The sequence below is a fragment of the Portunus trituberculatus genome, chromosome 46, assembly GCF_017591435.1.
Source record: "Portunus trituberculatus isolate SZX2019 chromosome 46, ASM1759143v1, whole genome shotgun sequence".
NCBI lineage: Eukaryota > Metazoa > Arthropoda > Malacostraca > Decapoda > Portunidae > Portunus > Portunus trituberculatus.
In genome coordinates, this window is record NC_059300.1 from 19,538,093 (window position 1) to 19,563,814 (window position 25,722).

General features: G+C 42.1%; 1 protein-coding gene across 6 annotated transcripts in view; it reads right to left on the reverse strand.

Moving 5' to 3' along the window:
- The window catches only part of LOC123519880, a 111,390-nt gene that overhangs the window by 12,415 nt on the left and 73,253 nt on the right, over window positions 1-25,722 (reverse strand). For all 6 annotated transcript variants that reach the window (XM_045281511.1, XM_045281506.1, XM_045281509.1 and 3 more), the window contains one exon: window positions 19,373-19,571. In XM_045281511.1, coding sequence (XP_045137446.1) covers window positions 19,373-19,571 — 199 coding nt within the window. The remainder of the gene's footprint in view (window positions 1-19,372; window positions 19,572-25,722) is intronic.

Sequence of the window (25,722 nt, forward strand, 5' to 3'; positions counted from 1 at the left end):
ATGCTCCACCAGGACCTGGACTTCAAGTACAGGCAGCCTTCTTCCCGTTATCCTTGTTTGGAGCGGAAAGGCTTTGCCTCAGCCTGTTATCCGTTTAGGAGCTGGCTGCAACATCACCCTGTTATCCATACAGGAGCAGGGGAGCGCCCATTTTGATGCACTGAGAAGAGAGTTTACGACTCATTCTCCTTGTCAAACAAACAGTTCCGCTCTTGCCTACCACCCGCCAACATGTCTGATGTCCAGGAGGCTTTGTTCGACGTGCCGTCACTGAGCTTGAGGGCTGCACCCACTTACGGGCAGCATAAAGGCAAAGGAACCTCTAGAAAGGACTCCTCAAGGACTGGAATGAGCTCTACCCGCCGGGAAAGTTCGGGTCGAGAACTTCCATGTGGCGTTACCAGCGGCTCGGAGGGAAGAGATGTCTATCTGCCTTCCCCTACTGTTTCTAGGCCTTCTACTTCTCGGGAAGAGGCCCATGCTCCACCCTGGAATATGGTTATGGAGGTTTTGGCTGAATTACGTTGGAATTTGGAGGAACTGAAGAGGAGAGAAACAAGGCGCCAGGTGGCGGTGGAGTCGTCAGCCATGTTGTCAACACACCTCCCTCGGTGAGAGTCGGAGGCGGTGCCACCCCAAGTTTTTCTGGGTTTCCCTCTGTATGGCAGGTTGACTCGAACAGTGATTCTCAGGATGATTTACCCACGGATAGTGTCCTCAGGCAGTGTGCTAAGTCTTATGGCCCAGTGGATGAAATTTCAGATGGGATTGACAAGCATGTTGCTGACATGGTCAATCATGTGTTTGACTGTGGCATGCATGAGGACGAGTACAAGGAGATTATAGAGGCTGATGTTGTGAAGAGGCCAAGCAAGTGTCCGGCTTTGGCACCTGTTGAGTGTAACACTCAGGTGTTGGATGCGCTGAAAACAGATGCAAGGAAGGCTGACTTTCATATGAAAGAGGTCAGTAAGGACATAGTTAAGGCTGCCACCAAGTCACTCACTGTTTTGGATAAGGTTGCCCAGGAGGGTCGCCCAGAGGTGGCCAACGAGATACATATGCTTAATGGTGCTCTGGCTTTACTTGGCCATGCTAACCACAGGAACAACTTGACACGGAGATTCATCATTAAGCAGGAGATCAATCAGAAATATGCTCATTTGTGCTCTGATAAGGCTTCAATGACTAGATTTCCTCTTAGGGGATGATGTTTCTCAGTCTGCCAGAACCATCGAGGAGTCTGAGAGACTAAAGTCTAAGTTTACGGCCAAGAAACAATTACCTACTTGGAAGTTCAGTGCTGGACGAGGCAGAGGCTCCTTTGGGAGAGGGCCCTCACGGGGTGTTTCATCTAGGTACCAACCCTATTGCCACTGCACTTCTAGCCAAAGGCTAGACCACAGACAGGCCTTCCCACAGCAGGCTTTGGAGGCGAAAAACTCCAGGGGCGGGGGTCCCAACAACCCCTGGCAATAACTGAGGTACGACTTGACTTTGAAGCAGGCAGGCTTCAACATTTTGTGCATGTGGCAAAAATTGACAAGTGATCCTCATATTCTTGACATTGTAGCACATTGTCATTTGGATATTAATGTAGATGATATCAGTCAATTATTTTCTGAGGATATTACTTATGTTTTTAGTGAGGAGGAAAGGTGCATTGTCACTCAGGAGGTTAACAAGCTTTTAGACCTTGGGGTTATAAAGCTGACACAAAGACAGGAGGGACAGATTTTATCCCCTGTTTTTCTACGTCAGAATAAGGATGGTGGTTTTAGGATGATACTAAACTTGGAAAAACTAAACTGGCACATTGATTACAAACATTTTAAAATGGAAAACTTCGAGCAGGCGGTTCGCCTTGTTAACAGGGGGGATTACATGGCCTCTGTGGACCTAAGACACGTTTACTACTCTATCAAGATAGCTGAGGAGCAACAGAAATTTCTTTGTTTTCGGTGGCAAGGCAAGATCTATCAATTTACCTGCCTTCCAAATGGGGTTTCTGAAGGGCCTTGCCTATTCACTAAGCTAATGAAACCTGTTTTTGCTACTTTGAGACAGAGAGGCTACACCATCACAAGTTACATAGATGACACTCTTATTACCCACAGTTCGGTTGAAGGATGCTATGAGAGTATTAATTCAACGCTTGAGTTACTTCAGCAGGTGGGTTTTTGTATTAAGGTAAAGAAATCTGTCTTTGTGCTCACGCAGCGTTTGGAGTATTTGGGGGACACCATAGACTCTGTATCAATGACAGTTACATTACCTGACAGGAGGAGAGAGAAAATAGTTCAAAGCTGCACACGCCTTTTTCACCAGTCATGGTTGCTGCAGTTCCCGCAGTAGAAATGGGGAAACTGCATTATATGTAGGAAGCTGGAGATGGCAAAAATCTCAGCATTGCAGTGGACAGGTGGTAACTTTGACAAGTGGATGGACATCACGGCTGACATGAAAAAAGATCTCCTTTGGTGGATCACTAATGTTGCAGTGCAGGACAGGAAAATTTTTAGACCTGGCACAGAGTTAGACCTGTACTCTGATGCCTCCAGCTTGGATTGGGGTGGATGCCTTTATGACCAATGTATTAATGGCAGATGGTCCGCGACTGAAGTGGAGTTGTATATAAACTCGAAGGAACTAAAAGCCATCCTATTTACTGTGAAGTCCTTTGCCCATTTGATCAGAGGAAAGCACGTTAAGGTGTTTTGCGATAGTGCAACAGCAGTAGCTTATGTCAATCAAATGGGGGGCACGAAATCATCTTCCTGTAATGACATCTGTTGGGACCTCTGGGGTTGGTGTGCAGGAAACAATGTTTGGATTATGTGTTCTCACATCCCAGGAAGTGGTAATTCTATGGCAGATGCAACTTCACGACAGTTTAATGATAGACGTGAATGGAAATTAATGTGGGAATTTTTAGAGAGCTTTGCAACATCTTTGGTGTCCCCAGCATTGATCTGTTTGCTTCTAGGTTAAATAACCAGGTTCCTCGTTTTTGTTCTTGGCATCCTGACCCAGAGGCAGAACACTTTGATGCCTTTTCCATAACTTGGTCACAGTTTCCTCTGGTCTACATTTTTCCCCCCTTTGCTCTGATTGCCAGATGCCTTCAAAAGATGCGTGCAGGGATGGCGAGAGGGTGGCTCATTGTGCCCTTATGGCCTTTGCAAATTTGGATGGGAACCCTCCTGAAGATGCTCATCAGGGAGCCCCGGCTAATCATGTGGAGGAAGGACATTCTGTGACATCCGTCTTCAGAGGAGGAACACCCAATCATGAAGCACACCCAGTTGATGGCATGTCTCTTGTCTGGCGACACCTGCGAGCAAGAGGCATTTCAACAGCAGGTACGGACATCCTCATGGCCTCCTGGAGACCAGCGACACAGAGATAGTATGTCACATGTCACACATGTCACCAGATGGATACAGTTTTGTGACAGAGGGCACATCAATCCCCTTACACCCAATTTAACAGATGTCATACATTTTTTATCCGACACCTTCCACAGGGGTGTTGCTTATGACTGCGTCAACACTGTCTGGTGGATGGATGTAGAGCTGGGAATCACCCTCTTGTTAACAGGTTTCTGAGGGGAGTCTTCAACCTGAGACCTCCTATGCCCAGTTACACACAGACCTGGGATGTCAAGTTGGTGCTGGAACAGCTGCGTACTCTGGAACCGTTATGCACCCTTACGCTAAGAGAACTCACATTGAAATTAGTAATGCTGATGGCACTCATGCAAGCTGCCAGAGTGCAAACGTTGCATTTGTTAGTGTTGAAAAATATTCACATTGGGGAAACCTCTATTTGTGTATCATTAGGAGACAACATCAAGCAGTGTCGCCCAAAATTCAATGTAAAATTTGTGGACTTTACAGCATATGCTACTGATAGGAGGCTATGTGTTTGTGAGACATTGAAAGTGTACATTGAGAAGACCGCCCAGTTTTGGACTGGTGTGGATCAGATGGACAGTCCTTTATTCTTTAGTATTGTGAGACCCCATAAACCTATCACTAGAGACACTATTGCTATGTGGGTTAGGATTATGCTGCACAGGTCGAGTGTGGACACCAGGATGTATTCAGCTGGCAGTGTTAGGCAGGCTGCAGCGTCGAGGGCAAAGGCCATGGCAGTGCCAATTGCACATATCTTGGCAAAGGCTGGGTGGTCAAGGGAAGCCACTCTTGCCAGGCATTACGACAAAGAGGTTCTTGGGGACATTGACACTTTCCAAGATGGGGTACTGGGTTAGTGTGTACCCCCTTTGATTGCACAGTTCAGTTTTGGTTGGCTACATACATATGTACTGATTATGTAACTTCATCACTACATGTTATTTTGTTTCTCGTATGTTTTCTTTTCCCATTGCACATCCTCGTTTCCTTATGTTTCTGTACTCCACCCACATGGCTTCAAAATCTCATAGGAAAGTGAGTGGTGGCAGAGGAGTGACTTGCAGACATAAAACTGTTGAAGTATATGAGACCTACCGCAGGTCATTTGAAATGTGCTTCGGATTTTATGATGCAAATCACCTCTGCCAGCAGGGAGCTTTCATATGCCCTCCGCTCCCTCCCTACGCTATAGGGTGTCACATACTTGGACAGTTACGTTGGTTTGCTTTGAGTTCTTTATTATCATGTGGGTGATCGTACACTTTAAAGTCTAACGTGGCGAGGCAGCATGGTGTATATCATATGAAAGCTCCCTGCTGGTAGAGGTGATTTGCATCATAAAATCCAAAGCACATTTCAACTGACCTGCAGTATGTCTCATGTACTTCAACAATTTTAGGTGTATTAGAGTAGTTAACAATTTTTTTTGTCACATCTTCATCTATATAAGTGAATGCCACCTTTATATTTCTTAAAAGTTCATAGGCACTTCCTGTAATTCTATTTACACTTATCCCTCGACTATCGCGCCCAATTGGGGCTGAAATAGCCGCGCTATAGCCGAAAACGCGATAGCCGAATTGAACAACTAATGGTGAAAATTGTTATTGGTACCGAAACCACAAATTTTACTCCTAATATCCCTCATTTTTACTTCTTTTTAAATTACTGTATAATCCATTGGTACATGTTAAGGTTATAACATAAAAAAAAAATTACATCAGCTCATTGTATTTACTAGAGATGTACCGATGCATCGGTATCGGTATCGGAATCGGCGGTATCGGCCCATTTTTTGGGTATCGGTATCGGCTTGTTTTATGCCGATACTTACGATACCTAAAAGGAGTTTACTACTAAGTGATATATTCAATATAAGATATTGATTACTGAGTAATTTACCTTTGCAAATGGCTTCAAAAAGCTTCTAGAATTGCTCCTATTTCACAAACATTCTCAGAAGACTTACAGCATCCCCCAAAACAAAGCCTCCCATCTGATAACGATCGCCGTCCACCAACTCATCCTGGTGTCCAGTGCAGTAACCACTATAAGTAGTAGTATCGGTATTGGTGGTATCGGTATCGATAGTAGTATCGGTATCGGAATCAGCCAAAATTCTGGTATCGGTTTTGGCCAATGAGCGCTCAGGTACCCCATGACGTCATGGCTGGGCGCGTGATAGCAGGCATCTGAGGTCGCGATAATGAAATTTTAGCAGCTTTTCATGGGTGCGTGATAGCAATAAAACGCGATAGCTGAAGTCGCGATAGCCGAGGGTTGACTGTATGTGCTTTTCTGGTCACATAACATAACATAACATAACATAAATAATAAGATAACAAAGGGCCACCAGGGCCCATCTAGGTTATCCTGTATCAGTCGCACAGCGACCTCGTTATCCGTACTTAAAGATACACTTACAAGTACACAATACATTATATACTAATTCTAAATATTTGGCCCATTATCTGCAGTAGTTACTCCTAGGTCTTTCTTTTTTTTTTCAGACTTCTTGATTTCTTCATCCCCCATTGAGTAAACTCCCTTTGGCCTTCTTTTGATCACTCCAAATTCTAATATGCTGCACTTTTTTGCATTAAATTCTATTTCCCATGTGAGTGACCATTTTGCTATTTTATCCAAGTTTTGTTGTAGTGCCTCACAATCTTCATTTCTGTTCACCCTCCTCATTAATCTAGCATCAGCACCAAACAGACTGATGTAACTGTCTATTTGTTATCACACATACAAAGGGTCTGCTTGTGTTCGTGTGACTTTGATTGTCTCAAGGTGGCATCAGGTAGAATGGTTTTCTCTGCTTCTGAGTCTGCTAGTGGACCATCCTTGAGTGTTGCCTCCATGGGCCTCTCTGCTCTGCCAGCCTCATTGCTACCTCTTTCACAAGTACAAGTCTCCAAGGGCACTTCACCTTCATGCGTGGAGACTCTCTAGCATCTCTTCTGAAAGAAGCTTGCTAGATTTATGCCCCTTCTGGTCAGACAGTCCTCTGCTAGAGTTTATCAGGCAAAGTGATCTGTCTTCTGTGGTTGGTGTGAGTCAAGGGGTTGTCATCCTCTCTCAGCCTTTGTGATGAACTTATTGGATTTTTTTTCTTTTTCTTTGGGACAGAAAGCACTTGTCCTTGCCATCCATTAGAAGGTATTGTTCACCTTTAGTCCCACAGGATTTGGATCTGTCAGCTCTGTTTTGGGGACTTGCCAAGTTGGCTCCTCCCCATTTGCCACACATGCCTGCTTGGGATTTGTCTTTAGTTTTATGTTATGTAATGAAGCCCCCCTTATGAGCCTCTTCATTTGGCTTCATTGGAGGATGTTGCACTAAACCCTTCGTTTCTTTTGGCTTTAGTGTCTTCTCGTTGGGTTAGAGAACTTAATTGACTTTCGGTGGAAGTTTGTCACTCTATGGGTTGGTCTTCTATGAATTTTCTTTAGTCCCTGATTTTCTAGTGAAGATTCAGCTTCCAGGTGATGAATCTCAGTCTGACCACCATTCCTGCTCTTACGGAGTATGGTGGTAACTCAGAGGGGGATCGGCTTTTATGCCCAGTCAGAGCCATCAGGGAGTACCTTCATAGGACCATGGATTGTCGAGATGCTCTCGCCTTTTGTGGTAGTTACTGAGCCTCGACATGTGGTGCACCCACATACTGTTTCTCACTGGATATGTCAGGTTATCCAGGTTATCCAGCATGCACATAAGGATGTTTCTGAGGAGGACATGCTCTTGGTTTGGGTGAAGGCACATGAAGTTAGAGCAGTGGCAACAAGTGCTTTGTTTAAGAAGATTGAGAGTATTTCTGCCATTCTCCAGGCAGGAACCTGGAAGAGTATGTCCACTTTTCTTCATGTGTAAATGAGCCCTGGTGTCTTTGGACAAAACCTCTGTAACACTGGGCCATAAGCATCATTAGCATTAAAAGCTGTTCCTAGTCACGGACAATAAACCTATGTGGTGGTCTAGCAAATTCAGGAAAGCAAAGACAATTCCTGTGAACTAGTAAATGATCCCACATTAACTTGGGAATCCACTGGCTCTGAGGCAATCATGTCACCTGCTGCAGCAAGATTAAGATCAGCAACATGACAAGTTTGAGGCTTGCCATGTTGCTGAATATCTTCACCTGCAATGAGAGAGGACGCTTGTGACTCCACTTCTGTATTTTTTTTAAGCTATTTCCTGGATTTCTCAACACAGTAGAACCAGGATGGCAGTAGAGGTTTGCAAGGTGTGTGAGGAGAGTGTAACGACCAGATGTAGTGGCGTAGAGCATGAGGTGAATGAGTTGTGGTTCCACACAGCTTGTGTGGGGCTGAAAGCCTCCAAGATGCTCAGCCACAAAAACATTATGAAAAGATAAGCATGGTAAACCAGTGGGTGGGTCGACTAGGAAGTGCAGCAAGGATGAAAGCTAGTAAATATGATGTGCTGTGAGAAGTCTGGAAGAGCGTAGTTGTTCCAAGCATTTTGTATGGTATGGATGTGAGTGTGTGGAATGAAAATGAACTGGAGAAGTTAGAAGTAGGACAGAATAGAGTAGCAAGAATGGCACTGAATGCACCAAGGTATGCAGTGATAGAAGCTCTGAGGGGAGACATGGGCTGGATTATTTTAGAGAGAGACATGTAAAGGCAATGCTGAGGTACATGGCTAGATTAGAGCAAATGGACGATGCAAGACTAGTAAGAAAGGTGCTTCTATGGAATTTCAGGAGTAGCAGGTGAGGGAAGAAGTGTGTCACAATGGCAGTAAAGAGTGGCTTGGAAACTAGTTGGGCTTTTCAGTGGATTGAGGGGAGGCATGTTGAGAGTAACTGGAGCATGGGTATTAGAAATGGGGAAGGCAGAGAGTGGGATGTAAGAAAGTGGAAGAGTGAGATTGACAGAGTAGTGAAACATGTGGGATTGAGTTAATGGAAGAATACGATGGAACAGAAGAGTACTTTGGAGTGGTACAGAGAGAAAGAGACCCCGAGTGAGGGCACAGTGTATGGATGTGAATGCAAGGAGTTACAGGTGGTCTGAGTCTTGCAGCAAGGTGTGCCAGATATGTGACATGGGAGAGGATGAGATGGTGGAACATGTGGTGCTGGAGTGTTTGAAGTATGCTAGAGACAGGAATGAAATGATGCAAGTGGTGCTGAGGGAATCGGGCAATGCCAGACTGGAGATGACAGAAAAGGAATGGATGGTGTTGCTGCTGGGACTGTGTGGAGACACGAATGACATGATGATTGAAGCCGTGAAGGAATTCCTGGAGAAAAATGTGGCATGCTAGACATATGAATCAATAAGGTGAATTTTGGTGATTGTTTTCTGTTTGTGTTTTTCTCTTTTTCCTTACAGGAGTGGCCGTTACAAAGGCCTGACTCAGGAGCAATCCCAAGTCACCTGTAACATCCAGGTCAAGATCAATATTGAAACAAATGGGTGAGAGGATGGGGTGTGGGGAAGTTTGAGGATGTATGTAAGGAACTTGAGGAGTGGAGAGGACCTGAGAGATGACGTGCAAATTGAGGGATGTGAGTATGTCATGATAGGGAAGGGGCATAGGACAAAGGAGACACTGGGAGGAGCCACAGCCTTACTCTACAAAAAAAAGAAAAGGACTGAAAGTAGAGGAAATAGATGTGGGGAGATGTGAAAGCAGTGAAGATGTGATAGCGGTGAGAGTGGAATGTAAGAATAAAGGTGGCAGAACAGAGAAGATGGTGGTGGTGGTAGTATATGATTGTTATGGGAGAAAGAGCTGATAGGGAGAATAGGAGGAAGTATGATATACTGAGGAGAGTTGTGAGAGAGCATAGGAAGGAAAGAGTGCTTGTTAAGGGTGACATAAATGCACTCATAGGGTTACTAGGTGAATGAATGAACAGGAATGGTGAAATGCTTGAAGAGTTTGTGGATGAAATGGAGCTTGAGAATCTGAATGTTACCTTGGCTGAGGGGCGGGTGACTTGGAATGCAAGGGAGCATGAATCAGCGATTGACTACTTGCTGGTGAATGAAAGAATGCGTGAGATTGTGTCACACATGTGGATAGATAAGGATGGTATGGTGGATATTGTGTCTGACCACAATATGCTGGTTATGGATTGAGAGTGAGTGCAGAGTGAGAATGAGGTGAAAGTGGCAGGTAAGGAAAGGAGGTGGAGACTGATAGATGTAGGGTGGGAGAACTTTCAGGTAGATCTGAGTGAGAGAAGATGGGATGATGATGTAAGTGTATATGATGTGGAGCACCTGAATGAAAGACTGGTTGAGAATGTGCAGAGTGCTGCTGAGAATCAGATAGGGTATGTGAGAGTAGGTAGGAGAAAGAGAGTATGCAAAGCATGGTGGAACAATGAAATCAGAGAGGCCAGGAAGGAGCGAAAGAGAATGAGTAGACAGTGTAGATGGTTGAGGAAAAAGAGACATGAAAGCGATGAGGCAGAGAGTGAGTACAGGTAACTCTTGATTTACGCGTGTTTAATTTGCAAGTTTTTGTTAATACACAACCCGAAAAAAATATTATAATTAATTAAATTTGTGCAATTGGTTTGCTAATATGCGATTTGGCCCAACCGCATTTTCAAACTGAGCGCCAGATGCAATTTCAAACTGCACGCCAGAGAGTGGACAGCGATGGCGAGTGCTTATGAGGGGTGAAGACATTGGTGGCCTGTGTTTATTTTTTTTACTAGTGTTCACTTTTATAATGTGAGGTTATTTTTGATATGTGGATTTCTGATAAAGTGGAAAAGCTCAAAGGAAGATGGTGACTAACTGTGGTCAGTGGTGAAGGCAGTGACGCAGTGAGAGTTGTGTTTACGTGTTATTTGTTTTGTTGTTTTCTCTTATTTTTTGCTTTCTCTTATCATTTCTTGCTTTTCCCTTTACTTTAAATACACTTCTAGTATTGAGAATGGTAAATAATAAAAACATGTTAATTTAGCCAAATAAATAGAGTATTTTGTACAAATTTTTTTGGACCACATCCCACATCCCCCCTATTATCTATTGTTTCTTATGAGAATTACAAGTTTGTTTTATACAAATTTTGACATACGCAATGCCTCTTGGACCACATCTATCGCATGAATCGAGAGTTACCTGTACGTGAATGCATGGGCAGCGTATGTGAAACAACAGAGACTCACAAAGTGAATGATATATAATGAAGGCTAAAGTGAAGTGTGAAAGAAGTATGATTGAATCTTTAAGAAAGAAAGGCATGGAAGGTGGTCGTGAATGGTACAAGTTCATGATAGGTGATAATATGTCAGAGAATGTTGGTGTGAAAGTGAATGGGTAAGTTGTAACAGAGAAGAAGAATGAGATCAGGGAGACAATTAGACAGTTCTGGGAAGAGGTGGGTGGTGTAGGTGAAGTGTTTGGTGTGAGAGAAGGATGTTGACTCTGGAGAGGAAGAATGCAGATGAACTGAACGAGAGAATCAGCAAGGAGGAGGTAGAGAGATGTGTGAAAAGGCAGAAGAATGGGAAGGCACCAGGGCTAGACGGGATACCGTATGAGATGTATAAAATTGGTGGGGAGGTTGTTATTGACAGGATGACTGAGGTACAGTGCTTACTCCAATTTTGTGAGAAATGGGGCGGCATTGTGAGTTCCAAATTTGGAAATCGCAAAATTGGAAGCATTATTCCTATGCGAAAAATTGAATATGGTGGACCCCTCTTCCATGGTCGCCTAATTTTTCAATATTTTCCTAATATTTTGCCCATATTTATATCACATATATATTGAGCCAGGCATCTTTCCATATTAATGATCAGTGTTTGTACAATGGCTACGAGAATAAAAAATCTGTCCACCATAGCTTTTTTACAGCTTTTTCAATTTTCTCACTGTTTTTAAACACCATTCTCACAGTTGATTCTCCCACACCAAACTCTCTGGAAATATCAGTTCCTTTTTCCATCTCTTTTCATCTTAATTATCTTCATCTTCTGCTCCAAAGTTAGCCTAATGTTTTTCTTAGTTGGTGACGCCATGTCGCACAAAGTTGAGCACAAATTTTCCTCCAAATTTGCAGAATGCAGAGAGAACTCCATGGAGGTGTACGTAAACAAATGGAAGGCGGGAGGGAGCGGGGCAGTGTTGCAAGATGAGCTTCATTGAATTACTGCCAGATTTTTATGAAAACTGGCCAAAAACCACCAAACTATGATAAATATAATATATATATATATATATATATATATATATATATATATATATATATATATATATATATATATATATATATATATATATATATATAATAATAATAAAGTATAATATGATAAATATGAATAAATAAATAAAATATTGCTTATATGATACAGTAATATATAATTTGCGGGAACGCTCTCTCTCTCCCATTACCACTCGCAATACCGGGAGAAAGGATCAAGATGGGGAAATTTTAAAAATGGCAATTTTTGGTCCTTGGTCGCAAAATTGGCGTATCGCAAAATTTGAACTCGCAAAATTGGAGTAAGCACTGTATTTAACCAGGTGTGGGAGGAAGAGAGGGTGCCAAGAATGTGGAATGAATGCAGGGTAACTGTTGCATAAGGGAGGACACAAGAGTAATGTACCGAGTAGCAGTATTTGATTGGGATTATTACCCAATATTAGGGTATTTGTTTAGTCCAAATCCTCATCTTCTCTTCATATATGTAGCTAGGAATTCTTATATAGGGAGTCCCTGTGGGAGGAGAAGGGAGATAACGTGTGGCTGCGTGCGCAGTCATCATGGCTGCCGCCTTATAAGGTGAGGGTGCGTGTGGTGGCGTCCCGAGAGGTAAAAATGGCGGCCCGTCCCTCACGGCATCCTGCTTCTCTCTCTCTCTCTCTCTCTCTCTCTCTCTGCCAGGTTGGGCCTGCTGTGGTGGAAGTGGCAGAGGGTTCCACAGGGACGGTGCTGTAATCATAAGGATTATCTCATGAGTTGTTCTTATCAGACCACGTGGCGTATGGTAGCTCTTCCTGGAGTTGGTTGGAGAGTGTACCTCGAGACGAGAGCGAGTGATGTTCTGAGGGCGATGCCTTTTTTTTTTTTTTTTTTTTTTGAGATTGCCATCCAAGAGGATAGCCTGGGCATGTTGCCTTTTATGGCTCGCCCACAAGTGTTTTCTTTTGTAAGTGTGATCTTTGTTGCAGGAGCTTGTTCCTAGGCAGTGGGGAGTCTAACTTACCAGCATATAGCTGTGTGTTAGATACACCTCAGTGCCAGTTCGGATTTAACTCCTGCTTTGGATAATGTAGTAAGTGTTGTTTGTTTTCGTGGTGGTCTCGAAGTTTGAAGGGAGGTGACGTCGATGGGAGTATTCTCCTAGACGGTAGGGAGTCTAACTTACATGCGTATAGCCTGTGTTAGATACACCATACCGCCTGTTCAGAGATTATTTCCCAAGTTTATCTTGGTGGTGGGAAGGCTTTCACCATTTCCTCTAGGATTTGGTGAGGAGTGTGTTGGACCACCTCTGCCGCCGTTCTGTTTCTTCTATGTAGGTAGTTTCTTGTTTTTGTGCAGTGTTTTAGGTAATGTTCTAGTGGTGCAAATGTGTCTGTGTTGCAGTGCTCACATGTACATGGAAGCTCATTGAAGATCTCGGCCCTGCAGTGGTAACCGAGTCTGAGTCTGTGTATGTCTGTTTGTGTTTTCCTGTTGGTGTGCATAGGTAGTGGTGTGTTGTTCTCCCTAGTGGTGTTGTACCAGGAAGCAGTTGGAGAGTTATCTTGTGTCCAGCGTTCAAGTGATCGTTCTGCTTTTCTTCGGCTGGCTTTCTTGAATTCGGATGCCTGTGTGCTCAAACTGGTTGGCACAGATGTGGTGATGGTGTTTATTCGGAGGGCTCGTCCTGCTTCTGCGTCCGCTCTCTCGTTGCCTGGGATGCCAACGTGACTTGGCACCCAGTTGATATGTGCCTTCAGGCCTCTCCTCTGCATTTCTTGTGCCGTGGCCCAGATGCCAGTGACCAGTCCCACGTTATCTGTTATCTGGCATTTCTTGAGAGTTTGCAGTGCTGCCAGTGAGTCAGTGTGGATGAGTGCAGACCTTCCCCGTTCCTGAGCATGCCTTAGAGCTCCTCCTATGGCCACGAGTTCTGCCTGTAGGATGCTGGCCCCGTTGTTGAGTCTGTACCGCGTGGGAGTCCCTGTGTCGCATATGAAAGCTGCTGCTGCTCTGCCGGATTGTGCTTCAACAGAGCCGTCAGTAAAATATTCGCTGCTGTCTTCTCTTTGGGGTGTCTGGAGAGCTGCTGTTGCGTTTTCCTGTAATTCTTGGTTGTTGAGCTGTTTCTTTGCTTTCTTGAGTTTGTGTGTTGTGGTGGTGATGGCATTTTCTTGCCATGGTGGATAGGTGGTGAAAGTCACTGCTGGAGGATCCATCTCAAATTTCTCAAAGGTGTTTTGGACGCCTAGTTCTCTGATCCCATCCGCTGCTTGGCTTGCCCACGTCCTCTTGAGGAAAAGCTGTGGGTCCTGGTTCAAGCTTTGCATAACTCTTACGTGGAGGTTTGAGTTTTCTTTTCTCATGTATTTGATGAGATGTGTCGTGCTCATAGCTTGTAATCTGTTGCGCAGAGGGGGGAGATTGGCCTCTAGCTGCATGGTACATACTCTCGTCCACGGTGGGGCTCCCAATATCAGCCGTAGTGCCTTGTTTTGTATTACTTCGAGGCTTTGTATCTTGGAGCTGCTTGCCGTTGTTATGCAGGGTGCGGCATATTCGAAGATGGCTCTTATTGCCTGCATGTAAAACATACGTAGCACTGTAGGTGAGGCTCCCCGGTTAGGTCTCGTGATTGCTCTCATGACCTTGAGGCGTGCCTCTGCTCTGTTTTTGATAGACATTATGTGGGACTTAAAGCAGAGTTTGTTGTCAAAATTTATTCCAAGGTAGGTGTGACTGTGTGTCCAGGTTACAGCTGTCTCGTTGATTAGGAGAGGATGTGGCGGGTGATTTCCTCCGAAGAAGGTGGCTCGTGTCTTGTCCGTATTTATTTTTAGGCCTATATCCCTGCATTTGTTGACGACTGAGTTTAAAGCTTTCTGGGCTTTCTTCATTGCCCATGCTCCTGTGGATATGATGGCTATGTCGTCAGCGTAGCAAAGTATCTTGGTGTCTGTCCCCAGTCTCAACGTGATCAAGTTTTCAGCTAGAACGTTGAATAAGAAGGGGCTGAGGATGCTCCCCTGTGGGGTACCGTTTTCAAAGCTTCTTGTGTCTGACACTCGCCCTTGAAATGATACCTTTGCTATTCGGTTTGTCAGGAAATCCTTCGTCCATAGCAAGAGTTTTCCTGCCACGCCTTTCTTAGTTAAACTCTCTAAGATGGCTTCCTTGTTGGCCATCTCGAAAGCTTTCTCGAGGTCCATGAAGACCACTACTGCCGTTCTTCCTTTAATGGTCGTGAGCATGTTCAGGATGCAGTCCTTGGTTCCTTTAATTTTTGTATAGGCGTAGGTGTGCGGGTGGAGCGCCCCACCTGCCAATGTAGCCGGTTCAGTACCATTTTTCCGCTGTCTTCCCAGGCAGCTCAAGAGGAAATCGGTCTGAACTTGTTGTTTTCTCGTGGCTTTGGAATTGGTATGATAACCGCCTCCACGCGGTAATTTGCCTCACCTTATAAGGCGGTAGCCATGATGATCTTGTCTACTCCTGCTGGAGGGCGCCACCACGCTCACCTTATAAGGCGTCATCTCCCTTCTCCCCCTACAGGGACTCCCTATATAAGAATTCCTAGCTACATACATGAAGAGAAGATGAGGATTTGGACTAAATAAATACCCTAATATTGGGTAATAATCCAGTACTGCTACTCAGTACAAGTAAGAATGAGCTGAAGAACTATAGGCCGACTGCATTATTAAATACAGTAGGTAAAGTATTTAGTGGAATGCTGAATGAAAGATTGTGTAAATGGATTGAGTGAGCTGGAGTATTAGGTGAGGAACAGAATGTCCTGTGTGGACATGAGGGCTGAGGATAACTTGTTTGTGGTGAATGAAATGATTGAGAAAAAAAGAAAGGAGGGAGGTAAATTGTATTTAGGTTTTTTGGATACAGAAAAAGCTTATGATAGGGTGGATAGGGAAATGTTAGTCAGAATCTTAGGAAAGATTGGGTTGAGTGAAAAAATAATCAACATATAGTGCATAGCATGTATATTGACACCAAAGCTAAATAGAGACTAGAAGATATAGAGACAGACTGGGTGAAGAGTGAGAGAGGAGTTAGGCAAGGATGTATTTTGTTACCAACCCTTTTCAGTTTGTAAACAGAAAAGTTAGCAGCCAGATTGAGAAGAATGAATGTAGGAGTGAGAGTTGGGAATGAGAAGATAGGGGTGGTCCTTTATGCAGATGATGTGGTGGTCATGAGTGAGTGGGTGGGTGGCAGGTAGTAATGGGGTGAGGGGGAAGGACATGTGCCACTACAAGATTCAAACAGTCAGTCAGTCATGAGAAGAAACGCAAGCCAGAGCAGCCATTGCCTACATTTGCCTGGGCCATCCCGCACTCAGGTCTCACTTGCACCGCCTATGTCTGTCTCCTGATCCCTTCTACCTTGGTGTAGGACTATCCCTGAGACCATTGAACATTTCCTGCTCCACTGCCCACGCTTCCACATCCACCACATTGCACTACGCTCAAGGCTCTCCGCCCTGGCCATCACAACACTCGATCTGCCCACCCTCCTGGCAGCCTCAGGCATCCACCCCTCCCAGCAACCTGCTGTCCTTCACCTTACCTGTGCCTTCATGAGGAAGACCAGTCAGCTACCATGCCTGTGATACCCACACAGAACTACCACAAGGCTCATAAGGATCCAAAGATCTTCATGGCCTTAACATCAACAACAACAACAAAGCAAGCCACAGCAGTTGTTGTCTTTGTAGCAAAAGCAAGAAATATATATATATATATATATATATATATATATATATATATATATATATATATATATATATATATATATATATATATATATATATATATATATATATATATATATATATATATATATATATATATATATATATATATATATATATATATATATATATATATATATATATATATATATATATATATATATATATATATATATATATATATATATATATATATATATATATATATATATATATATATATATATATATATATATATATATATATATATATATATATATATACAGCCAAACCCCGCTTAATGAAGGGGGTTACATTCCTAAAAAAAAAAAAAAACTTCGTTAAGTGAAACTTCGTTAAACGAACCGATTATAACAAGTTTAACCCCTGACTTGAACTTTCATTGAGAGTAAACAAAGCGAGAGTGCATCTTAGTACAGTGAACGGTTTAATAAAAGTAAAAATTATAAAGTTGAACATTTAGGCAGTTTAATTTAAGTCATTATAATGTACACTAATGTATTTATGTACATAACTTTATTAAAGAACAGTATTCTGTTGACTAATCATCCCTACACCTCACTCGCCACATTTTCTCCAGATACTCCCTCACAGCCTCCATCATCCCTTCACTCATCACTCTACACAGTGCCAGAAGCAACACCATCCATTCCCTTCCTGTCTTCTCCACCTTTTCATCCCTATTATGTCCTTATTCACTCAAGATCACTTGCATCATCTCATGCCTGTCTCATACTTCTCACACTCCAGCATGACATGCTTCACCGCCTCGTCCTCCCCCATGTCACACATCTGGCACACTCTGCTGCCGGACTCAGACCACCTGTAGTTCCTTGCATTCACATTCATACACTGTGCCCTCGCTTGGAAGAGGCCGCCATCATACCACCTTTCATACATTGGGGCTTCCTCTTCCTTGTACCATTCCAGAGTACTCTTTCGTTCCATCTCATTCTTCCTTATATTCAGTCCCACACACTTCACCTCTCTGTCTATCTCACTCTTCCATTTCTTCGCATACCATTCCGTTCCTACTCTGCCTTCTCTTGTCACGATCCATTCACACTCATTTTGATTCCTCCCAGCCATTCTCATCCCCCATACCACTTGTAATCCACTCCTCTCTGTCATTCTCATGCACCTCTTCCTCCATTGGCTCCCACTTTCATTCCACAGGTACACTTTCTTCACTATTCTTTCATCATTCATTCTTTCCAACCTAACTTTGCACCTAACTTTACAGGAGGAGTTAGTAAACACCTACCGAAACAATAACTTACTCCCAGTGAGATCTAATAGCACTAGTTGAGGGAGTACTGTGAACCTTCCATTAAAGCTAGTTGTGATCTCGCGGAATGTTTCCCTTTGTGTCTCACAACTCAAGGGGGCAGTCAAAGCCTACCCTTTAAAGACAACTCTCCTTCACACAAAACTACATGCACTTACCACACATACACCCTTCACTTCAAATCAAAATTTAAAAGAAATCATTCATCCTTTTCACTGGTAAACTCTGGAACTTCCTCCCTGTATCTGTATTTCCGAATTCCTACAACTTGTCTTCTTTTAAGAGGGAGGTATCAAGGCATTTGCTCCCCTAATTCTGACTGCCGGTTTTGGCACTTTTTACACTTTTTAGAGAGCCAGCACTCAAGTGGGCCTTTTTTTACTTTCTTTTTTTTTTTGCTCTTGGCTGGCCCTCTTCCCTACGTAAAACCTAAGTGTGGCTTTAACTAGTCTTTCCCTAAAAGTGCTCCATCCCATATCACCTCTCAAAGCTTCTATTGCTATGTACCTCAGTGCATTCAGTGTCATTCTACCTTTTCTATTCTCTCCCACTTCTAGTTTGCCAATTTCACTTTCATTCCATGCAATCACATCCATACCATACATTATGCTGGGCACAGCCACACTCTTCCACACTTCTCTCAGCACATCATATTTGCTTGCTCTCATTTTTGCTGCACTCCCCAATCATCCAACCCACAGATTCACTAAGCCTAACTTTTCATTCTTTGTCTTTTCACACCCCACTTGGACTCACCCACATCCTCAAGTACTTATATTCTCATGCCTGATTCATCTCATTCTCTCCAATTCTCCATACTGCATTGTTTTCATCCTCAGACCTATTCACTATCACCTTACTTTTTTTCATTACTAAACCTAACTCCAAAGTCTCTCCCATATCCATCCACAACATCTAACATTCTCTACAACTCTCATTGAACCCATATATCCTTCTAGAATTCTTGGTGCCAGACTACCAGCATGACGTCATGCATGACGTCAAGCTGTTGGACAGCACAGCCTATGGGAAATTAGTAATTATGAGTAAGTATGTAGATAAAAATGGATTTTACATTAAAAAAAATCCTGTTTTCTTTCATTCACATATACTGCAAACATTATTGGTACTAATATCTATCCCTGTGGAACTCCACTTATGACTCTCTTCCAGACCGATTTTTTATCTCTTATAATTGTTCTCCTTTCTCTGTCTTTTAGAAAGTCAGCCATCCATTTCAGAAGTCCTCCATTTTGTTCAAGTTTCCACAGTAACTTTCTGTGCAGAATATTGTCAAATGCCTTCTTTAGAGCTAAGAATATGCAATCCACCCATCCATTCCTTTCTTGTACTATGTCAACCACTCTTGAGAAGAAGCCTATTAAATTTGTGACACATGATTGTCCTCTTCTGAATCCATACTGTCTATCTGTCAAAGTACCTTTCTCCTCCAGATATTCTATTAATTTCTATTACACTGATCAATGACACTGGTCTGTAGTTTAATGGATCCTCCTTATTTTTCCCTTTGAATATGGGCACAGTATCCACTCTTTTTTAATCTGTTGGTACTTTACCCTCTGTTAAGGAACTTATTATGATTCTGTGGACTTTGTCTACTAACTGGTGATTATATTTCTTTACAATCCAGTTTGACACTCCATTGGGACCTGAGGTTTTCCTTACATCTCGTTCTTCCATTATTTTACTTACTTCTGCTGACACTTGTATTTCACGAACACCATCACTTAATTCCACTGGGGTTTGACATTTAAAGTTGCTTTCTCTGGGTAAGACTGACTGGAAGCCGTTGTTCATCACTCCTGCCATATCTTCTGGGTCTTCATACATTTCATTATTGTATTTTAGTTTGCTTATTTCTCCATTGTTTTTCACCTTGCAGCTTACATATCTGTAAAACAATTTTGGCTGGTCCTTACATTTATTCACTGCATCCTTGTAGTTTTTCAGTTCCACTCTCCAAATCTTGACATACGTTTCTTTTCTGGGCATAGTCTTATATTTCTTCTCCATCTGTTCCAAGCTCTTTCTCTTTTCGTCCTTGCTAACCCAAATCTTTTGTTAAACCACTCCTTGTGTCTAGAATTGTCTATTTTCTTGATTGTCACATGTTTCATTATTCCTTTATTATACTTCTCCATCAAAATATTCCACTTGTCTTCAGTTTCCTCTGCATATAAAATTAAGTGAGAAGAAAGCGTTGTACAGAAAGACCACAGGAGGAGAGAAGGCATATAGTTAGCAAGATTATATGAGCAGTTAGCATAAAAATAGTGGTAGAAGACATCAGAAGATGTAACATTCAGACAGTGAAAAAGGTAATGAAAACATTTGATTTTTTTATGTAGGGAAGAGGGCTAGCCAAGGGAAAAAAAATAAATAAAAAGGCCCACTTGAGCACTGGCTCTCTGCAAAGAGGAAAAGCGTCAGCCAAAATCAGGGAGCAAATGCCACAATACCTCCCTCTTAAAAGAAGAGAAGTTGTAGGAAGTCAGAAATAGAGATGCAGAGAGGGAGTTCCAGAGTTTACCAGTGAAAGGTATGAACGACCAAAAGTACTGGTTAACTCTTGCTTTAGAGAATTGGACAGAATAAGGATGAGAGGAAGAAGAAAGCCTTGTGCAGCGAGGCCGCAGGAGGAGAGGAGGCATGCAGTTAGCAAGATCAGTAAAACAGTCAGAGGAGGAGCGTTGATGAGATGAAAAACTTTTGATTTTACTCTATCTAATAAAACTGTGAGTGGAACCCTCCATACATGTGAAGAATACTCCATACATGGGCAGATAAAGGCCTTGTATTGATTTAGCAGTTGTGGGTATAAGAAAAGCTGGTAAAAACCTTGACTGAAAACATCTAACTTTATAGAAGCGGTTTTAGCAAGAGATGAGAAGTAAAGTTTCTTGTTTAAATTTTAAGTAAGGGACAGACTGACGATATTCAGGGTAGAAGAATAGGACATTTTAGTGTCATTGAAGAATAGAGGATAGTTATCTAGAAGGTTGTGTCAAGTTGATAACTGGAGGAATTGAGTTTTTGAGGCATTGAATTCTACTAAGTTTTCTCTGCCCCAATCTGAGAGATATCAGAAGTTAGAGATTCTTTGGAGTCTCTAAGGGGTCTGTTAACTTATTAAAGGATTAGTTGTCTCTGGAAAAAAAAAAAAAACATGGAAAAGTGAAGTGTGTTATTTATTATCAGCATAAGAATGGATAGAGCAAAAAGGTCTGATTTAGAACAGGGGTTCTCAACATGGGGTTTGAAAAGCTCCAGGGGTTCACAAGATTTCCAGAGGTACTTAGATAACTTATCTAATAATATCCTTTGCATTATTGGATTAGTGTCAGTCATTAAATTAACACCAAGAAGATTTCCAGGGTGTTGCATTATGTATGTTCCAGTGGCCTTCGAGTAGTCAGGGACTGTAATTTTGAGAGGCTTGACTATTGTTGAATCCCTGTTCCAACTGCCAGCTTTAATGAAGAGTTCTCAATGAAAGAGTTTGGGTACTATGAGTTTGGAACAGTTTTGAGGCTGGTATTCACATCTGAGACAATTCGACCATTTATAAATGTGACATAACATAACAACATAAATAATAGGATAACAAAGGGCCACCAGGGCCCATCTAGGTTATCCTGTATCAGTCGCACAGCGACCTCGTCATCAGTACTTAAAGATACACTTACAAGTACACAATACATTATATACTAATTCTAAATATTTGGCCCATTAACAGGGCTAAGTCCTGCAGCAAATTCCTCTACAATCTGTGATCCCCATACATGGGGATCATGTCTTGTTTAACTATAGTAAATTTCTTATAAAAACTATCATGCAGCGCTATACATAATTATAAATCTAATAAATTTAAGTGCTTATCTAATCTGTTTTTAAACATTGTCAAACTAGTGCTATTTACAACCGTCTCTGGCAATGCATTCCAGAAGTCTACCACCCTATGACTAAAGAAATATTTTCTTATATCTAACCTGCAGCCTTGCTTTCTAATCTTCCTGCCATGATTTCTAGTCCTACTTCCCTCCTCTAAGGTAAAGAAAGATCTCACATCTATGTAGTTTGTATCTGAGAACATTTTAAATAACTCTATCATATCCCTCTTATACATCTCCTCTCAAATGAAAACATGTTTAATTCCTTTAATCTATCTCTATACTCCAGGCACTTTAATGCTGGTATCATCCTAGTTGCTCTTCTCTGAACTGCTTCTAACATGTTGATATCCTGCCTATAGTGGGGTGACCAGGCCTGTATGCAATACTCTAAATGGGGCCTAACATAGGAATTATATAAGCTACGCACCACTTCCTTACTTTTATAACTAACATTTCTATTTATAAAACCCAGGATCCTATTTGCCCTATTTCTTGCTTCTAAACATTGCTTTGAAAATTTCATAGTCCTGTCTATCACTACTCCTAAATCCTTTCCTTCCTCTACTGCCTCTAGCCAACATCCCTCCATCTCATAGTTAAAGTTTGTGTTGTCTTTACCTAAATGCATAACCTGACACTTTTAGAATTAAACTCCATCTGCCACCTGTCTGCCCATGCTATCAGCCTGTCCAGGTCTCGTTGTATTCTGTAATTGTCCTTTTCACCCTGTACTGCACATGCTATCTTAGTATCATCTGCAAACTTTGATACTTTGCTACTAATTCCTATATCTAAATCGTTAATGTACACCAAGAAAAGAAGAGGTCCTAGCACTGATCCTTGGGGTACCCACTAACCACTTCCTTCCACTCAGACATTGCCCCATTTAATACTACTCTCTGTTTCCTATCAGAAAGCCATTCACTAATCCAATCAACTAACCTACCCCCTATCCCATGTAGTCTCAATTTGTACACTAGCCTCCTATGCGGTACCTTATCAAACGCCTTGCTAAAATCTAGATATATAACATCTATGCTATTTCCATCATCTAACTCCTTGGTAATATATTCTAAGATATCGAGCAAATTTGTAAGACAGGACCTCCCTGATCTAAAGCCATGTTGGGTATCTCTAATTAATCTATTCTCATTTAAATGCTCCCAAATACTACCCTTAATGATTTTCTCTAGTATCTTACATACTATACTAGTTAAACTGATCGGTCTATAATTATTTGCATCATCCTTCCTACCTTTTTTAAATATTGGAGTAACATTAGCTAACTTCCAGTCCTGAGGTATCTCAGCAAACCTAAGTGATCTTTCAAAGATTAACTTAAGTGCTTCAGAAATACTGTCTACACCCTCCCTAAGTACTCTGGCATGTAGCTCATCAGGACCACTAGCTTTCCTATCGTCTAGTTCAAGAATAAATTTCCTAATAATTCCCGGTTTTATATCAATATTTTCTAAAGCTCTTAAACTACTCGTCGCACTGTTTGTAACAGGATTTCCTATTCTTTCCTAGTAAATACTGAAGAAAATTGTTCATTCAATAATTCTACTATGTCTTCATTTTGATCCACTACTACACCATCTTTTCTGAGTGGTCCAATCCTATCCTTATTTCTTTTATCACTGACCTTGTAATAACTATATAATTTTTGGGATCTTTACTCCCAGCTCTAGCTAGTTTTATCTCTGCCTGCCTTTTACTTTTTTTATAACCTTACTCAAATCATCTCTGACCTGTCTGTACCTAATCAAATCTACATCTTCCCACTTTTCTGCAACTCTCTGTATGCCCTCTTCTTCTCTCTGATCTGGCTACCTATCTCATGAGTCCACCATAATGGCTTCCTGTTTCTCTGCCTTATATCTTTGTAAGGGATACACTGCATCACTATACCCTTTACTACAACCTTAAAATATCCCACATCTCCTGTGCAGTTTTATTTCCAAAACTATCTTCCCAGTTTACCTCTCCTAATAACTGACGTAACCTACCATAATTGCCTTTCTGATAGTTTGGGACTCTAGTCTTATTCACTATATTATCCCTACTGGAATTAATGATAAATCTAATTATATGATGGTCACTGTTTGCTAAAGTCTCTCCTACCTCAACTTCCTTTAAACAATGCTCAATATTTGTTAGTACTATGTCTAAAACCTTCCTCCCCCTAGTAGGTTTATCTACCATCTGCACTAAATAGTTATCCTGAAAACTTTCCATAAACTTATTTTCACTAGTATCTCCTACCATCCTCTCCCAGTTTACTGACTTAAGATTAAAATCCCCTAAGATAATTGTCTGACTAGTACACCCCCTATTTATCTCATCTACCATAAGGTTGTCTACATCTGCTGACTGGTTAGGTGGTCTATAAAAAGCTCCTACTCTAATAACCTTACTTTTGTTTACTCTAACATCCAGCCATAAGGACTCTACTTAATACCATTAACCTGACTGGAAATGAAGGATTTTTTTACATAAATAACTACTCCTCCACCTATCCTACCAATTCTCTGGTGTAAATACATAATGTATCCATCTACTTCATATTCTTTCCTATTTTCCCTAAACTTTTCCTCATTTACCCATGCCTCTGTGACACATACAACATCTAAGTCCTCCTCAACTATATAACTAGATAACTCGTCCTTCTTGTTCCTAAGACTCCTGGCATTTACATAAAAACATTTAAGTCCTGCTACCTTCCTAGATGCTGTCTCCTTATTTGGAATCCTAATCTTATTCTCTCCTATTTGCACCTGGAAATCTTTCCTAATCTTTTCACTATCTCTGTTTATCCTATCTAATTTATGTCTAGCATCTTTCTTCTGGAATGCATTTGCTACCTCACCCCTACACTCCATCCCAACTCCCCTCCAGACATCCACTCAGCACATCCACACCCTTCCTACTCAGATGCACACCATCCCTAGCATACAAATCCCTTCGCCCATAGAACCTATCCCATACATCCACAAAGCTGACACCCACATCCTTACACATCCCTTTTACCCGATCATTCACACCAATGGCTCTAGACAACCATTCCTGCTAACATACACACGAGGCAAGATTCCTGACACTACACACCTCCTACCACTCTCCCTTATCTTGCCTAACATTTCCCGAAATCTTGCCACTAACTCCTCCGACCCACCTGCTCTGACATCGTTCCCACCTACGTGCAAAACTACTACACCCTCCTCTCCATCCCCCAACCCTCTTCTGCACCTCCTCACTCACTGCCTTCACACCTGCACCAGGCATACACACGTTCGTCCTCCTATCCCTGTCTTTCCCACAGAAAGTGCTATCTAAATACCTAACCTGAGAGTCACCCACCACACACACCTGAGGTGTGCTAGCACAACCATCCTCCTCCTCTCCTCTACCCCTTCTTTCTCCTTTCACTCACCACAACCACTTCATTCACTCCACTCTTTCACTCTCCCTCCCCTCCAACAAACCGAACCTATTTTCACACTCAACAGGTTTAGTCCTATCCTCCCTAACTGCCTCCGCTTTCCTTCCCCTCGCAACCTGCCATCTCTGCCCATCCTGACTACTATCTTTCCCCGTCTGGCTCGCCTGCTCCCTCTTCCCCACTCTGCTCTTCCCGACATAGAGGGGTACTTTAGATGGCTGATCTAATAATATCCTTTGCAATATCACTGCATATCAAATAAGTGTCAGTCACTAAATTAACATTCTGTTTCATGTCAGATTACTGGAAGTTAGGGTAGATGGTCTTATAACTTCAGAGATTCTTAACAACAAAAGGTAGAGAATCCCTGGTTTAGAAGGTCATTGATGAATAATAGGAAGAGAGTGGGTGATAGGACAAGACCTTGAGGAATACCACTGTTAATAGATTTAGGAGAAGAACAGTGGCCATCTGCCACAACAGCAATAAAAAGGTTGAAGAGGAAACTTGAGATAAAGTTGCAGAGGAGAGAAATCGTAAGAAGGTAGTTTGCAGATCAAAACTTTGTGCCTGACTCTGTCAAAGGCTTTTGATTGTATAAGGCAACAACAAGAGTTTCACCAAAATCTCAAGTCCATAAGTATTCTGAGGGTTTAGGCCAGCAAGGGCATGGAAAACATCATTACGAAGAATTCCAATTGATAGCA